At 43.2% G+C, this 18,418-nt stretch overlaps 1 protein-coding gene across 2 annotated transcripts; it reads left to right on the top strand.

Annotated features, from left to right (window-relative positions):
* The first annotated feature begins 339 nt into the window (after positions 1-339).
* nudt4a (nudix (nucleoside diphosphate linked moiety X)-type motif 4a) lies at positions 340-18,304 on the top strand. Of its 2 annotated transcripts, none has more exons than XM_080842471.1 (5): positions 340-843; positions 9,343-9,453; positions 12,241-12,285; positions 12,538-12,625; positions 16,280-18,304. In XM_080842471.1, the coding sequence occupies exons 1-5, from the start codon at positions 745-747 to the stop codon at positions 16,483-16,485; spliced, it is 549 nt and encodes a 182-aa protein (XP_080698597.1). In that variant the 5' UTR covers positions 340-744; the 3' UTR covers positions 16,486-18,304. The 2 variants fall into 2 exon arrangements, with proteins under 2 accessions (XP_080698597.1, XP_080698598.1); XM_080842472.1 differs by having other exon boundaries at positions 342-843; positions 12,541-12,625.
* The last annotated feature ends 114 nt before the right edge of the window (positions 18,305-18,418 follow it).

Raw genomic sequence — 18,418 nt, 5'->3', positions numbered from 1 at the left:
TATTTTTATTTTTATTTTTATTTTTTTTTTAGTCGAACCCATGCTTTAGACGTAGCGATCCATTAAGGTTCAAACCCAGGTATTTAGAGTCTTGGAAGTGATCACAAGAGGGAGCTGTTGTTATAATCACAGTGCGTTTCAGGAAAAAAGTGACCATCCCCAGTAAGGGCCAATTAGAGGGGACAGAGTATTTCTGGTAACTTATTCGTAATTTAAAGTAAACCACTTGCCTGTCGAGCAATGTTTACGTCAGTCACTGTGTTATAGCTGGGACAATGTAGGAGGGACTAGGTTTCGGGAAATGATACGCTGCACTATATAGCCTCCTTCACTGCCCTGTGTATCCATTAAAAGCCCGTCGATCTGAAAGGAAGATCCTGTTGCAGCTGATATAGAGCGTCTGCGCAGTAGCAGTGGGCAGTCAGCAGCAGCAGTGGTGACTGTTCGCGCGGGGAGCTCTGTGTGCGGAGGATCATGCTCTCGGACCGCGACAAGAAGCCACCATGGTAGGGAAAAGACTCCGGATAGATGTGAACAACGCGACAGACATCCACGAAAACCTGCCATCGATGTGAAACTGGTGAATAGGAGCTTAGCGCATTGACGGCACCCAACGGAACCAGTGGAGGCGAACCATTTCATTGCTTTTTCTCGCCCACCAGAGCACTTGCTCGAGGAATCCTACGCTGACACGCTATCCACTTCTCTACCACATCGGCTGCACACAAAATTGGAATAGGCTACATGATGAAGTTTAAGCCCAACCAGACTAGGACGTACGATGGCGAGGGCTTTAAAAAGCGAGCAGCCTGCTTGTGTTTTAAAAACGAACGGGAGGACGAGGTAAATGTGGTGTTCTTTCCTCTCGAATCCAGCAGATTCAAAATCATGACAGGCTTGAGGCTTTGTCCCTATCCAGGCTTCTCCATTGACGTTCAACACTATATTTTGTCGTAGATCAAACTGGTTACAAACACTAGCCTAATCTAGATGCTTCAGAGCATACAAAAGTAATCTAAACTAACCATGTATACCAGTCCACGGGATTGATTCTAGTAGAATTCTACTTGACCCCTGTCATATAAGTTGTCAGAATGTAGGTGAAGTCTTATTTGTATTTGACCTTTTAACCACTGTACAGGTGTGCGTAGGTGACATGTGGATACTCATGTTAGATGCCGGTTTATGTACGAACTCAACTCCTGCACATACATCCAAGGGTGCATTGTAGTGTGGCCAATTTAGTAGTTACAGTTTTGCACTGTTTAAAGTATGCATTCTACCTGTTATGTGGCGTCTGGTTTCCCCCTAAATCACTGTTTCAGTTAAGCTGTGCTCCACAATCAGGTGATTGTCTCGGCTTGGTTTGTAAACAGTGAGTCAGAAAAACCACATCAAATCACTTTGCCCTTTTCTCTTGCTTAGTATAAGCCAACTTGACTGAAACACCCAGTTAAGAAGTAGCTGGGGACAATAAGCCCCTTCTCTGACAAATGTGAATCATCTGCTCCGTTCACTGCCCTAACAGATTAAATGTGCAGGAAGAGTCCAGTTGTGTGTGTTAATATTTCCCCACCTCACACGTTTAGGAATGGAGAACAATGGTGATATTTCCTCCCTGTGTCTGACCACATGGAGAGAGAGAGAGAGAGAGAGAGAGAGAGAGAGAGGTCCTGTCTGGGGAAAGCCAGAGCCAGTTTTTCGAGTGCCTGCATTAACGTTTTATAGGCCATAGCAGCTTGCCAGTAATTCCTGTTGTGAAGTTCAATCACATGTTGGTTTGACAGTAGGGAATGTGGCTCGGGGCAAACGCCATTCAGGTGACTCAAGCTCTCGCACAGGTTCCTTCTAAGACTGCCTGACACCCCTTTGCCTGTTTACCTTTCATTAATTCTCCAAGTCTTGCTATCTCTCTGTCTTTTCTTTCACTTTGTCCCTTAAAGACACAGACACTCTTTCTGGCATATGTAGCATGTGCTTAAATGAGTACTGCCCTTGCAAGTGTCACTGTAATGCAAATTACAGCTCTGTAAGAATGTGAATGTTTGAATGGGCGTACCTGGTGATTTTGTATGATCGGTAAAAGACAGTTGGACGGAGACTCAGAAGAGCAAAGAGGGAAAGATACAATGAGACATGACACAGGGTCAGGAGTGCATGTGAGTTTAAAGGGTAGGCTCATGATTCCTGTGCACATGACAACCCTTTCAACCCTAGAATGCCTGCTCCTAACCCTGGCCATGACCTTGTGATTTGCCTCTTTTAAACCCTTACATTAGCACAGGCTATATGCTGGAGGGTTCCTGTGATGGTTGTGTGGTGTCTTTGGAAAGTGGAGCTCAAGGTATTTTTGTCTTCAGATGCTAAAGTTTACTGGTGATTGGTTAAGGGGTGGCAGATTTGAGAGAAAAAGGCAGCCTTTTGTTTGTGATGGGGTTCTCAACAGTCAGACATCAAAACCTCTCGTGTCCAAAGACATGTGCTCTTGTCATGAAGTGCCAATTTCATCTCTGGTCCAAAATGACTACCCCTGAGCTAGCATTAGATGACATCAGATACCAAATAGTTGGTTGGTTGGTTTGAAGGATTATGCAAAAATGACCGGCTCGATTTCCATGAAACTTGGCTAACATGGAGAGATACAGGATTTGCCCTCAGGGGAGACATATGCTGTACTCCGTGCCATTCCAGTTCCCTGTTCAATTGTCAGAATTTTGAATGTGTGATGAACCCACTGGTAGCCTAAGATCAACACATCAGTTGCTTTAATAGTTTCTTTTCACGAAACATAACTATTTTGGAGCTCTAGTTCAGAAAATGAAATAAGCCAAAACTAATTTAAACAAAATTATCTATTTGCCAATGATACAATATAGAGTGAAATAAGTAATCATTTTTAATCACAGTGTCTTTTACTACAACACTTAATATATTTTTTTAAAGGTGGAATAGAATCAACCTAGTTAAAGTGTCGCTATACTAACGAATCAGCAGGCTCGTCATTTTCACCTTAGACCATTGCAGCAGGCCAGACTGTCTGCTGGAAGACTTCTGTGGAGGACATAGAAGTACGGATAAGGCAACTCGCACCAAGATACCGGTCTAAACTGAATCCCTTGTTCATTCACAACAATCTGACTCTGTAACTTATAATTTAAATTCTTCAGTCACAGAGCGAGCCAGCTTAGTCACTGAAAAAGATCATTGTTATTCTTTCAATTGTGAGAAACTGTCTTTTTTCAGAACACTGGCTGTGTTGTTGAAGTTTTTGTAATAGCATACATAAGAGAAAAAAATATTTCAAGATTTTGAAATTGGGTGGGAGAAATAGATTACTTAACATTTCTTGAGTGGTAATGACAGTTAACACCCTTGGTGTTTTGTAACCCTCTCCTCAAGAGGGAATCCACTTGAGTCTAAAAATACGACTGCATGTTATGAAATCATGTGCGCAGGCACTGTGAAGGTGTTTTCTATTTGTTGAACACTTGACATGATGTATGTCACAGAAACATTTCCATGTGCCTGCCTTAGTAGCGCGATCAGAAGCAAACTTTGAATTCAGATGTCTAAATACACCTGAAGTCATGCCTGTTTTGCCTTCATTGTCACAAGGTCACTGCTATACTAAAAAAATCCGGACCCTTTGGTTACGGAGTACTTTGTCGGGCTCCTTGGGGGTATGTACACCTTTGACTCGAAATGGTCTGCATAGCAACAAGACCTCCATCTCTAGGCTTCTGTATGTGGGGGTGTAGGGGGCGGGGGCATGGTGGTGCGGTTAGCAAGTTACACTATGTGCTAAAGCACCAAATGACCTATCGGCTGCAATTTATAGAACCAGGACGGAGGCTAGCTGCCCCCTGACAGATTCCCTTTCCCACCTCTCACTCTTTCTCTGATAAACTGTCTCTCTCTCTTGCTCTCTCTCTCTCTCTCTCTCCTGCTCTGATAAACTTTCTCGCTCTCGCTCGCTCTCTCTCTCTCTCGCTCTCTCTCTTTCCCAGGCACACTACAACGTAGTTGCATGAGGCCACTTCAGATTAAAGCTGCAAGTGTTTTGAGAGAGCAGAGGGGAGCTTTGACGTCATGAGTGTGCTTTACACATAGCCTTTATCGAGACGCTTTGACAAAGCAGCAATCTATACATACCTTGTCTCATGTCCAGTGACAAAACACAGTTCTCTGTCTATTATATTGACTAAACTGTGACCTCTTATTTATTCATGTATTTATTTATTCCTGTTTTATGATTGTATGTTAACCTGAATAGAAGTATTCCTATTGACATATGGTTGTTGGTATTAATGTTGCATCAGTGAGCCTTGCAGTTCCAGTCGTTTTCCACAGTGTTGACATCGCCTGAGACTATGGGCATATCCTGTGCCATAGATGGGCCTGTATCAAGCACACAAGCGTGTCAAACAGTCCTCTTGTCTGCATGTGTTGTCTCGATGCCCTAACTGGCTGTCTGGTCTGGCTTGTTTACCAGAGAGTGGAGGCTCGGCTGAGCGGAGGTAGACGTGCCACAGCTCCAGCCTGGCCTCTGTTCTGTTAAGCTTCAGTTCTCATGCAGAAAGACAACTGCTGATCCAGTGCTTTTCCAAAGGCTTGTTTGTGCCAGAGACCCAGTGAGAAAGAGTGTGTGTATGAAAGAGAGTGCTGGTGGGTGCGTGTGAGGAGGGAGAGGGAGAGGGAGAGGGAGGTGGGTGCGTTGTCACCGTTTAGTTTGGAGGTGACTGTTCTACTAAATTTTCCTGCTTTAAAGTTCCAATGAACTCCTTGGAAATCTGTTGTTGTACCCATCTGCTATAAACCTAGTTCTAGCCTATTTGTAAATCAGTACCAATACCAATTATGAATACCGTACCTCTGTACCACCAGTGCAGTTATAACATTAAACATGCCAGTTTGAAAAAACTTTGTAAAGTTCAAATGCAAGTGCAGTTCTAAAAGTGGGTTCTATCACCAGAATGTGGTTCACAAACTATGAATGTCTGGGACCAGTTCTTCATCATCTGTCTTTAAATATTATAACATTGTTGTTCGGAAAACCTTCTTACTCTATCCCATACCTAGCACATATCCCATTACCTTCAATGGCGTTAAGAGTCTCAGCTCCCTTACTGAACGTTCAGACATGGCATGTGCCCGTTAGTCGTATGTGGTTCAGTTAAGTCGATCAATTGTCCCATTAGCCAGTTTAAAATACCGCGATGATTGAGGACAGGCTATCTCTGTTCGTCCAAGGCTGATCTGCGGTCAAAAAATGACGTTTATTTGAACCAGACTTCACTTTTCAGGGTAATTGCGCGTGCCCGTCCTACTTCAGAAGGGGGAAGCGTCGATCACCAAAACCATGATTTTCTGACGGTACAATGACTATTAAACTCAAAGAAAGAGCCTCTTTTTTTCTATGCTGGAGAGCAGGAAATGATCATGAACGCTTATGAAGAATACAAGACCATAATCATGGCAAAATCCAACACCGCCACCGCTGCGAGAGTGGAGTACAGTGGATCGAGGAGTCGTTTAGAAATCCCAAGGTTGCTAGTTCGATTCCCCTTACCTCCTTACCAAGTGAAGTTTTAAATCTCCTTGTAAGTCGCTTTGAATAAAAGCATCTGCTAAATGACTTAATGTAAATGTATTAATAAGAAATTCAATAAACTAAAGCAGTGAAAACAAATTGTGTGTATTTCTCTCTATTCCTAACATTAATCCACCTTAGTCATTTTCTACAATAACCTATTCTATGGTATACTTAACACTGTCATATAATTATGAGTGCTTTGTTCTCTGCATCGCCAACACTACAAAAATGTATCACTTGCAAAAAAGCGCAAGACAGTCAATCCTCGGCTGTGGTGTTTGGTGTTTGCAATAAATGGCTCGACAAGGTCTTGTAAATAAATGATTCCTTTTCGGGCTAAATCGGTAGCGCTCATACAAGAACTCATCATGATTGAATGGAACTCTCTCCCTATGAAACACTAATTTAACTAATATCGCTCCTTGGCCAATGGGATCTCTCCTTTTTCCGGGGGTGTGGCAAGCTCATCCAGCTTCACTTACATCAGCCTGTGCTGGAGCAGTTTATTGATGTGTTTCTATGGTGTTTTAGCCAAAGTTGCTTCGACGAACCGAAAAGAGGGACTTATATCTCATCCTGAAAATGATCTCGGTATCTCGCTAAACGAGGTACGACGAACGGGGCCTGGCGTAAACGTCAGGTGAAATTTCGTCTTGGGAGGGTGGTCAGGAAAATCATGTTTGGCTGTCAATTGGCAAGCTCAGTTGCAGTGCAAACTATGGGCATATCCTGTGCCATGGGCCTGTATCAAGAACACAAGATTGGATCTGTACAGTAGGGTTTTGGTAGGAGATGCGAGACTGCTTGTTGCACTGACCAATTAGCCCTAAAGTTGTGATTGAATTGAGCGTCAGTGAATGACGCAAGGGGCATGTACCAGAATGTACTTCAGAGGGTAGTGCTATCTGCACAGAAATCTATCAGGGTCGAACTTCCCTCCCTCCAAGCTATTTACACTAAACAGTTCCTGAGGAAAGCTAAGAAAATAACACAGGATGAAAGCTATCCAAGCCACCGATGGTTCTCACTTTTTCCGTCAGGGAAATGTTTTCAGTGCATAAGAGCACAGAGTAAAAGAATGAGACACAAGGCTATCATGGCATTACACTCTCCTAAGTAGTAGGCTATCATTGTTTATTGTGTCTTTTATGTCAAATGTCCTAATTGTATTGTTTGTGTACTGTGCTTAATTTATTTATGATTTATTTGTCTGTGATCGTGCATTGCTGGCAGACCAGGGTTAATAATGTGACAATGAACTGATCTGAGGAAGAAACAAAGGGGCCCAGATCAGCAAGTGGAGCACAGAATTGTGATGTTTCACATGTTCAACCAGAACAATACCAGTGTATGTATACTAGACCATGACCTAAAGGACCTTTTGAAAACCTTTTGCTTTTTTTAAATCTCAAGACTGAATCTGCCAGAATTGTGTGTGTGTGTTGGGGAAGGGTCTTTTAGAGTAATAATAAGTAATCCTAGTTCAAAGATAGATTTTCATTTTGTTTCACTGGCGGGAATCAGTAGGACTTTCTCTTGAGACACAGAAGGGTTATTCTTGGGCACAGTGTTTTTTTGTGCCCTGGCTATTATTGCTCTGCTCCTCGGCAGAGCATCGCCCACATTCCTGTAAATATTGTCTTGCATCTCAGAAGGGGTGGTAGCTGGTGCTTTTTACAGCCAAGATTCCGACCAAGTTAGCAAGGACTGTTTTGTGTTACTTCTGCCCTGCTTGTGATCAAACACCATAAACACACATTCCCACTGAGCCTGAGATGTAATTATATATCTGGTTAATACGTAGGGCAGGTTTTTAAAGTCCATGACACTATTTTGAAGGGGCTCAGTATAAATGGTTATTGCCGGCTGCTGATTGGAGGCATTATCGGTGCCTCACACTGGGTGAAGAAATATCACAAGCTGGCCATGGTCTCAGGCCTCCTCAGGACAAGGAGAGCCCCCCTCCCTTTCGGATCTCTGCGGTGCTTACCAAATGCTAATGAAAACTCTAATCCCTTAATTAAAACCTTCCTACCTTTGATCTCAGGAGGCCACAGAGCCCCGTGGGAAGTTCAAGCCTCTGGCTGGTTCTACTTGTGTTTTTGTGCAGCACAGAAACATACTCATACACGGCCATGCATGCACATATCTGTACGTGAGGGTATCATTTGGCAGGAATCGTGCAGACACGGCACGTGCACAAGCTTTGAGAGGCATGAATTGTGTGTGTGTGTGTGTGTCTGAGTGTGAGTGTGAGGTGTGTGTGTGTGTGTGTGTGTGTGTGTGTGTGTGAGTGTGTGTCAAAGGGTCCCTTGAAGTAGGTCAGTGTAACACCAGGCACAGCAGAGAGTCAAATGACGGCGTTTTTATTTTTTCCCCTTCTGGAGATTTCCAGAAGTGGAAACTGCCAGCATTCTTCATCGTGTTAGAGGGCATTTGATTCATGTTACAGAGGATGGGCTCATTCACAGGCACAGGCCTCTTTTCTCTGCCAAGCCCTGGCTAGACACAAATCCCTGCTTTTACAAACCGCGGACTCCTTCACATTCCCTTATTCTACTGATTTAAGAAACTAGTTGTTCCTCTCATCTGTCACTCATGCTTCACTGGTTTCTTCTTATTAGTGTTATCCCTCTGATCCAAGATCACAACAACTTCACAGCAATTTCCCAGAATGACTCTGTAGTATAAACTTTTATTAAGCTTGAATTTAGGGCCCTAGCCTTAGCGTGTGACGTGAGCATCTGGAGGACTGGGAGGCCTGCTACTCCTGTCTACCTCACCAGGGGCACTTCCCCTGGGCTAAAGTAGGCTTCCGCCTGTCTACCTCACCAGGGGCACCTCCCTTGGGCTAAAGTGGGCTTTCTCATTGGGTCCTCTGTAATGCTCCTGCACCTGCTGCTCATCTCTGGTTATTTACGAGGGCTGATTCCTCGTATTAAGTAAATCCTCCAGAAAAGTGAAGAAGGTGTCCCTGTAAGTGTAGAGGCCTCACCACCTGACAAGTGAAGGTTCTCAAGCCTTAAATGCCAAATGACTTGCAACACAGGCCTTTACAGGGTGCCAGGAGTGCTACGTGGTGTGTGTGTGTGTGTGTGTGTGTGGGGGGGGGGGGGGGGCTTTTGATTGGGAAATCAACAACTGGGAATGAAAAAAAAACCTGTAGGTCCAGCAGTCATAAGCAACCTAAAGAGACAAGTAGAAGTAGAGGGAGAACTCTTCCTTGTGGAGTCCTGTAAGAATGAAGGTCTTGTGATGCTGTAGCACATTTGCTTGAGCACAACTGAGTCATGAGACTCCAGGAGGAACTGTGCTGGAGCTAAACCACAGCTGGTCTTGGAGGCTGAATCCTAATTCCTATAATGACCAGTTTGCTTTAATATGATTTCAAACCTCAGATATGAACACATGGTTGACGGTGTACTATGTTACTAGCTGGGTTATGAGGTTGTGCTCCACAACTTGCCAAAGTCCTTTTTTTGGCTTTAAGAGATAGCAAGACACACACACACACACAGAGACAAATGCACACATTTGAGGATAATTATTAAGAAACAGTCAGTTTTGACTGCCATTGGCTCATGTAGTGGGAAAAGTGATAGTCTTTTTGGTGGTTCTTGCCTCTATCTAAGAGTGATATTGGTTTCAGATATATCACGCAATGAGGTTGAAGATTCAGTTAAAGGCCTTTGGATATAGGTACTGGTTGTGTGTTCTGACATGGCTTTCTTTCTCTCTTTCTTTCATAGGTGCTACTTGTGAGTAGTAGTCGACACCCAGACCAGTGGATTGTCCCGGGTGGAGGAATGGAACCTGAGGAGGAGCCCTGCGGAGCTGCTGTACGTGAGGTGTACGAAGAGGTGAGCACACAAACATGCCCATCATCATCACTTTTATCACAATCTTCACTGTTGTCTTCCGCACGTGTCCAGTCCAATATGAGCTGGTGCAGTACAATGTCTTTTCTGTGCCATCTAGTAGTGTAAGTAACCACTACTTATATATATAATATCACACCAGTCTGGTAGCAGGCAGCCTGATATTATGTAAATAACTACATTCTTTACCAAGAATGAAATATAAATAATGATCGTTGACACCTCTTACATTGTTGGCAGGGATGCCCTTCTCGGGGGAGGCTTTTTTGTCATCACGCTAGTTACTCAGCTTGGACAGGTCAGGACTATTTCTGTGCAGCCAGCAGCTGGCCTCAGCAGCGTCTCCCACCCCTGCAGTGTCTGCGCCCCTGGGCTCCATGGGCTCCCTGGGCTCCAAGTCACCTGTCAGCTTAGAAGTGCTCCCTGTGCAGGCAGGGGAAACAATTAGCATTACAGGAGCCACAGTTGTACAGCAGCCAGCGGAGGGCTGACTGAGTGAGCAGAGCCAGGCCAAGCCAAACCAAGCCAAGCAGAGAACGGTAACAGGGCCGCATAAGAGAGCAGTACTCAGGCGGGCTGAGGGGATGAGGGATCAGACCAGAGCGCTAACGTTCCTCCGGTGCCCGCTGGAGTGTGCTCAGGAGGTTGGGCTGGAGGGTAACTCGTGGGTAACTCATGGGTAACTCATGGGTAATGGTATTGAGGCTGATTAGAGGAGCTGCTTGCACTTGTTACAGGATCTTAAGGGCTGAGGAGAGACTGTTCCAGGGGAGTCATCTGTTGACAGCTGTGAAGCATGGCAGTGACATTTGGAGACTGGGTCCTGTTACTGCAGTCCTCGACACATCCCTGAATAGGGTCTGAGGAGTCAGTCACTCTCTCTCTCTCTGTGTCACACACACACATACAAACATGCAAACATGTGTACAGTGGAGCCCACAAAAAGGAGAATTTTAACAATTTCTGTGTGAGACTATTGGGCTAAATTCTAGCCCTGTTTGGGTGTATGTTTGGGCATGTGGGAGGGTCCAGGCTCCAGTGTAATCAAACTATATGGTGTTGTATGGTGAGGTCACACGGCCTTAAAGCAGATGTGATGAATAATGATGCTCAGGACATATCTGGCTATATAAAGAGCAGCTATGTCAGTCTTGTTGAAAGGTGGGGAAGTTGCCCTTGATAACATATTTAGCCCAATTGCTGCTAAATGCAAAGATTTCCAAGATGTTGCACAGAAGCACTTGAGTTTTGTCATGGGATCTGAAATCACGCCTTAGGTGAGAATTATTCACTCCACTTAGTGGCATGCTATACAGGGCAGCCCTCGACAGATGTTTCTTCAAGTTTCACCCCTGTAAAGATAATATGCCTTTTAATGTTTTCATAAATTATAAATTATATTAGCAGATGCATTTACTAGCTAAAAAGAGTAGCTTCTATCAGTGAGATTTCGAGGGATCGCTTTCTGTCTCTCTCTCTCTCTCAACCAGGCCTTGGGGACTGTAACCCAAACTCCCGGGTACCCTAGGGAAGCTCATAAAGTGTGAGTGAGTTACAGCATCACAAGACTGGCATAGCAAGGCCAATGGGACTCAGCCATTAGCTCTGGTGATATGGCAGGTATGTCATGCCCAGAGAGTGGGCTGGGTTCTGGGCTGGGTTTGGGAGACAGGGGCGGAGCTCTGAGAATATACGACCGGGACCTGAGAAATATTCTGCATCATATTTCTGTTTTATTCGAGGACCCCCCCAGCTGAGTGGAGATCAGCCTCTCTTCCTCAAGAAGAGCTGATAAGCCATATTTCATCACTTTACTAACTCCTATCGGGCTGAAAGGTCACACAGACCCCAGATCAGTGCTTCTGCATTGTAACATGAATTGGACCCCTGATGTTTCTGTGGAGATCAGTGAAAATGGCAGCCCAGTGTAGCCTTGTTGTGTAGCCTTGTTGCCCAGTGTAGCCTTGTTCCACTGGGGCATGTGGAGGTGCATGGCTCTTCAGGGCCAGCTCGAGTCTACCCTGGGCGCCCTGGGTTCACCCGTCACTGTTTGCCAAGCTACCAGTGGGGTCAGTGGCCATGCCCCATTCTAGCTGCTGCCGGAGCAGAGACATCTTGTTCCCTTGCAGGTGTGTGTTTCACCAGTTTAGGCTGTGCACCAGTCGTGTTGTGGCAACACACCGCTGTCAGGAACACTCAATCTTGGCCGAGTTGCACTCTGTGTGTGGCTTCTCTCTCTCTCTCTCTCTCTCTGTGAGATAGCGGATGCCAGAGGATTGGCTGCTTCTGAGTGTGAGAGTTTGTTCATCCTCTTGTTAAGCCAGTGAGATCAGACACAGTTGGGGACAGGCTACGCGGCCTTGGTGTCACAATCAAACTCCGGTCCTATTTTATTTCCTTCACGTCATGGGCCAGGTCAAGCGGTGTGACCACATAACCACCATTAGAAAGAAGTAACTCAAAACTCTATTTACATTCGTGACATTTGCGTTATTGCATGATTACAAGCTCAGACACAACCAGGGTAGTTGTTGCTGGGTTTATAAAACCAGTCGTTGATTGGTCTACAGTGTCAACGTACAATAAATGTACAATAATTATTGTACAATAAATGTACAAATCAGTTCAGGTGCACATTTAGTTTGCCATTACTGGTCCTAACATCTCACTGTAAAATTAACCTCACGTGAATTGCAGAGGATTTTTGGTGTTAAGTGTTTTTCCATAGCTGGATATCTATTGTGTTGTTCCATGTTTATGTCTGTCCAGGCAGGAGTGAGAGGCACCCTGGGAAGACTCCTGGGGGTGTTTGAGGCAAGTCTTGTGATCCATATTAAGCTATATTACAAAATGATAATAATGGTATTAAATAAGAACACTATTTTGAATTATTTTGTTTCCATGTATTGCATGTGTGTATATATGCTTGTGTGTCCAGTCCATGTTATTTGCACTATTATTAAAAGATTATAAGTGTGTGTGTGTGTGTGTGTGTGTGTGTGAAAGTGACCTGTACTGTCCTAAGTATCCTGTTTCACTTCTTCGTTTCTGGTTTTCTCCCCACAGCAGAACCAGGATAGCAAACACAGGACGTATGTTTATGTCCTCACTGTGACGGAGACACTAGAAGACTGGGAAGACTCCGTCAATATTGGTAATTATCCACCCATCCTCCTCTTCTGCCGCGTCTGACATCTCGACACCAAGATTGAAATTTGGACCTGACAGTCAATTAAATTACATCAGTTTGTTTATGCTTGTAAATTCCGTGACAGGAAATCCCATAAAGTATTAGGGTGGAGAATTTACAGCAGACATAAATCAGGGAGAATTCCAGGATTGGGAAGAAAACCTAGCTAGCAATAATGTTCTCTGTCGTGTGTGAGATAGTGATTATTGTCGCACGGCGGCTGTCATATAGGTTAAGTCGGAGTTTTTTAGTTTTTTTTCAGTCTGCCTATTTTCTGTCAACGATTCCCGGGACACTGAAACACCGGGGTGCATGAAATTTGGTGGGCATGTAGCCCCACTAAATTAGCGTTGGAACCATTGATTTTTTTTTTTTGATCAGTTGCAACCCCGTCGGACTGGACCCCTTTTAAAGAGGGTGGGGCGATTCAGTCGAAAACGGTAGGGCCTAGGAGGACAACATTTTTTTTGTATGTTGGTCTTAAGAGGCCACGTCAACCATTCCACTACCACTTATTTCATGTATAGCGCCACCTAGTAACAAATGAAAAAGCAAAAATGGAGTGTTGTAAAAAATGTTAATTGTAAGTTGACAAGATCAGAACTGCACGAAATCGGAGGTGTGGGATCATTATGACACCTTCTGACTGCACGTTAAGTTTCGTGGAATTCCGTTCACGGGGGGGCATGCAATAAATTGATTTATATGATTATACACCAACTGGCCTGTAGGTGGCGCGACACAGTTTTCCTCGAATATCCCGAGAACCGTAGGGCCTTGGAGGGCCAAATTGTTCTTGTATGTTTGTGTTAAGGGGCCATGTTAACCCATACCATAACCAGTCATTACATGTTTAGCGCCACCTAGTTAAAAATTGAAAAGCAAAAATGAGGTGTTTTAATCGCATATATGTCAAAGTGCTCGAAAAATTACCAAATTTGCCAGGGACATCAAGCCTGTAACCATCCATCTTCGGTAGAGTTCTTGTCCATGGATGGAGCAAAATGGCTCTGTAGCGCCCCCTAGAACATTGCAAAAAACCCTGCGCATTTGGGTTATTATGGCGTAGCTTGACGGAATTCGGTACACGTCTTCATCATGCTTGGACGCACCAAAAAGTCTCCTGACGCCATGGTGGCACGTCCACAGTAAGTCGGCCATTTTGAGTGGAAGATGCGTTTTGAAGGCGTTTGCACACCTCGCATCTGATCAAACTCCTCCGACAGATTTAATGGTAACGCCTTGACTTGTGGTCAGGCTACTCTTCAGCCATGGGCGATTAAAAGTTATATAAGATTTTCTCATTAGTCGGAAGGTGTGGGCGTGGCAGACCCTCAAACTTTGCCAACTTGCCATTGCTTGCCACAAAACACAAAGTCTCTTATAACTCAATCGCATTTATGTCAAAGTGCTCAAAAAATTACCAAATTTGCCAGGGACATCAAGCCTGTAACCGTCCATCTTAGTTTTTGTCCATGGATGGAGCAAAATGGCTCTGTAGCGCCCCCTAGAACATTGCAAAAAAACCTGCGCATTTAGGGTTATTTTGGCGTAGCTTGACAGAATTCGGTACACGTCTTCATCATGCTTGGACGCACCAAAAAGTCTCTTGACGCCATGGTGGCAGGTCCACAGGAAGTCGGCCATTTTCAGTGGAAGATGCGTTTTGATGGCGTTTGCACACCTCGCATCTGAACGAACTCCTCCAACAAATTGAATGGTAACTCCTTGAAATGTGGTCAGGTTACTCTTCAGCCATGGGCGACTAAAAGTTATAGACGATTTTCTCATTAGTCTGAAGGTGTGGGCGTTGCAGACCCTCAAATTTTGCCAACTTGCCAGTACTTGCCACAAAACACAAAGTCTCTTATAACTCTTGCGTACATTGTTTGATCCAGAGAAAATGTCTTAGGGTGGACGCTGTATCCGGCCTGAACGCATACATTTGCCTGACTTATATCACCTATAGCGCCACCTGTTGGTGGTTGGAAACCTCACTTTGTTTCCACACCTCTTTATGTGACCTGTTTTAACAAATTACATTGCAAAAGAAAAATATACCAAAACAATCCACAAAAAAGTAGTACACAAAACATTACATAACCAAATCACCAAAATCTTTCACAAATAATTCCTTTAATACAGAAAAATGAAACACAAACCAATTTACACACACAAAACACATAAAAACACACACACACTGACAACCATGACTCATTCTGTGCCAAAACCTACTGAACAGTTCGGCGGTCATATTTTGTAACGCTTTGCTTTACGTCTAGTTTCTTGTAATCTTAGTCAGAAAAAGACATTCGACTGCTCTTGTTAGGATGTCTGATACCAAGCCAACAAGCTTCCAGCAGTTATCCCAAAAAGTATGAGCATATGAGTTTCCAATTTTGATTGCTCTTGGATGAGAACATGATTACTAACCCCAGAAATGGTGTACAGAATAGTTGACGCATTTTTCTCAGTTGTTAAAGAGTTTTAAAAATAGACACTGACAGGAGAGCATGTAACTCAAAACTTTGTAGACTATTTGTAGATGGTGTGGAAAGAAAAACCTGGTAATCCTTCACTCCCCTTGCTTGTATAAATAGATCCGAGTTTGTTTATTGGGAAGGCGGGGCAGTGGTTGTTTGCTAGGCATGCTTGTTTTCTGGATGTGGTCAGTGTTATCAGAATGTAGTGGTACACTCACTGGCCAGAAATTCAGCATCACAACATAATACTCACCAGTTGTGAAATGGATGGTGATGCCATAGCCTTATTTTAATTTCAGCTGAATGCTAGCGTATTTATGTTTAGTGTTAACTTGGGATGTAAGGCTGTATATGTTTTTTACAGACAGGATGGACTAAAGAAGGACCCTCCCCCCCTTTTTATTTCAATTGTATTGATCACTCTTATTGTCCTCTCAGTATCGTAGTTTACAGTTCAGGTTAAATATTATGTGTTGTTTATCCTTAAGGGAGTAAGCTTGTTTTTCTTTCATCCCCCTGTATCTAAATTAAGTATGAATGAAAGTTATATTTCACTTATTTCTTCTTGAAGTACAAAAAAAACATTCACAGTAATATTCACAATGACTGTAATTATGTTCAGGGACAAGAAACGTTTCTCTTGTATTTGCTTTGTGAACCACTAGATGGCAGTAATGTGCACCACACATTGTAGCTGTTTCACACTGATGTTGGTGGGCTGAGATCATGCTGTTCTATGGGTACATGCCTTTTTCACTGCACACTCAATATTAAGTTAACTCTGTATAATTTGTTCACTCACAAGACTGTGTTTCTGATATTATGCAGAAAATAATTGTACGTAATGGGTTCATATCTTCTCAGTTAAAATCATGGCAAAAGGATTATTACTTCTTAATATAAGGTCTTACCACAATTTAGTTCATTTCATGGGAAATTTCTGGAGACATAATCCACAACTGTAGAAGTAGAACTCGTTTCACATCCCATCCCATATTCCATTTCCTTTTGCTCTCCATGGTGTCCCAAACCCCCTAATTCCCTTCCGTTTAAATGAGTGCCTTTTTTCATTGGTAGGTATACTTGGGAGATCTTGAGGTTAGATTAACCTAGGCAGTGTCTTCTGCCCTGACAGGCCGCAAGAGGAAGTGGTTCAAGATTGATGAGGCGATCTGCGTGCTGCAGTGCCACAAGCCTGTCCACGCAGAGTACCTCCGCCATCTCACCGCTAACTGCAGCCCCTCCAATGGCAACACCCAGGAGAGCGTCACTCCTGACGACAACGCTCCCCACCATGTTGCTCCCTCGCAGGACTGCAGCCAGACCCACGTCCACAGATAGGACCGCCACAATTGGTGGGAGGGTTGCCAAAACAAACTATACTACAGGAACACTCTGCTGCAGACTGAACAAAGAGACTTTTCACTTTTTACCTGCATGATGGGCTTCTTCGTTTACTATTTTAAGCTTTATTTTTTTTAAACTTCAAGACACCAAAGGAAATACTAACTAATAGAGTTTAAGAATGCCTTCAGTGGGCCCCTGGGTAGCCTTGTCTGTGACTTAGGGGTCTATAATGTTATACTTACAGATTTTTTACAATCATCTCCAGCCAAACAAAGTCAAGATGTTGAGGATATGGTCTATGAGTGATACTCAGACCGGGCTACATTGCTTTGGTACCTTTAAATGAAATGGAATTGTTGCAGTATGGACATAATACAAGCTGTATTTATATTCTTTTGGGCACTGGTGAATTTCTACAGTGACTTTCTTTCTTGGTTTCATGACCAGACACAGTAGACTAGTGTGCCACCGTAGGGCTTAAGTGGATTGTACTACAATGGAATAGAATGGAAGTTTGCAGGAAATGGCAAAGTTTGATGGTTAAAATTGTATAGCTGTTTGGAATGCCTACCGTTTGTCAGTGAATACTGTGTTGGAGTGTGAGTAAAGTGATGTTGCCATATAAGTTACATTTGATCTGACAGTCTGTAATGCACGTGAAAAATAAAATGCTAGTAGTTTTTTTTTTTTACATTTTACCTCATAAAGTATTTTAAAGCTGCTGTAGACCGAAGCAATGTTGGCATTTTTTGCAAACCTTTACCAGACTTGGCCAATGTATAGGTCTGCTCACTTCAATGTGCAATGCCTACAAAATAACTGTTAGGCTTTGTATTGATGTCAGAATGTTATACCAGCTCATATACTCCTTAATACACTAGCAAAGAACTATGGTGACATATCCTGAATTAGACCACATTAGGACAAGCCAATAAAAATATACATTTCCATCATGACAGGAAATACTGTGTCTAAAAGGCATCTGTTAAAGGGCCTTGAAATTCACAAGCAACATCAAGTCATATCAGGTAAAAGCCTCAACGAGTCTTTAAGGGATGTCTGCATATCCTCCACCAGACTTTGTACCCTCAGGACTTCATACCTCAGTTTAATGTATGCCCGATACACAAAATAATTAGGAGACAGGGATGTCTTACTGGTCTGTACAGTCACACAATGTCACCATTTCAGTTGGTGGCTCTAAAGCCAACAGCTGTCCCAAACCTCTGAATTTTGTTTTAAGTATTGCAAAATGTTGCCATTACAGCTTTAACTCAATGTAGAAAATATCAGACATATAATAGTCCCACAATATGGTCTTAAGTTGATAAATTCACTCACCAGGTGCTGGGCTAGGTTTTTCTCTGGGATATGGTCATTGGGAGAATTATGGAACAGTTGGGTTTATTACAGCTGGGTAAAAGCAAGGTTTTTTTTTTCTTGAGAAAGCAAAACAGTATGAAGAAATGTGCTAAATAATTCACGATGACACAACGCAGTGGAACATCAACCCATCTATTGTCATTTTAGTCTTAGAATACCATGACTTTATCATATTTGTGGTAGCATGCACAACATCCACGCATTCATTCAATTTCGACAATATTGTCGCTCTTAGCTTTTAAGTGCAATGTTTAATTGCATTATATTAAAATATCTGTGTACTAAACCGTTGGCTGCCATCCTGTAAGTCTCCATGGGCATGAACTAGCCTAATGCTTTATACCAGAAATAATTGGTTTCTTTCACTAACATTGCCAGTGACTGTATAATGCAAAATAATTTTTAATGTACAATAAAGATGTATTTGTAATTTTGTATTATTCCATTACATACACACGCAATTTTTGAAGCATCGCTGATAGGATAATGGATGATAGCCATGCTGTTGCCGCTAACTTTAATAATTATTTTTAAAATTCTGTGC

Source organism: Sprattus sprattus (genome assembly GCF_963457725.1).
Source record: "Sprattus sprattus genome assembly, chromosome: 7".
NCBI lineage: Eukaryota > Metazoa > Chordata > Actinopteri > Clupeiformes > Clupeidae > Sprattus > Sprattus sprattus.
This window is presented reverse-complemented; position numbering and strand designations above follow the sequence as displayed.

What these genes read in the sequence shown, in the direction of transcription:
- nudt4a (XM_080842471.1), top strand. Translation starts at nt 745, where the DNA reads ATGATGAAGTTTAAGCCCAACCAGACTAGGACGTACGATGGCGAGGGC. An exon ending in AAAACGAACGGGAGGACGAG is followed by an intron (nt 844 to 9,342) that starts GTAAATGTGGTG and finishes TTTCTTTCATAG; the next exon opens with GTGCTACTTGTGAGTAGTAG. An exon ending in TACGTGAGGTGTACGAAGAG is followed by an intron (nt 9,454 to 12,240) that starts GTGAGCACACAA and finishes ATGTCTGTCCAG; the next exon opens with GCAGGAGTGAGAGGCACCCT.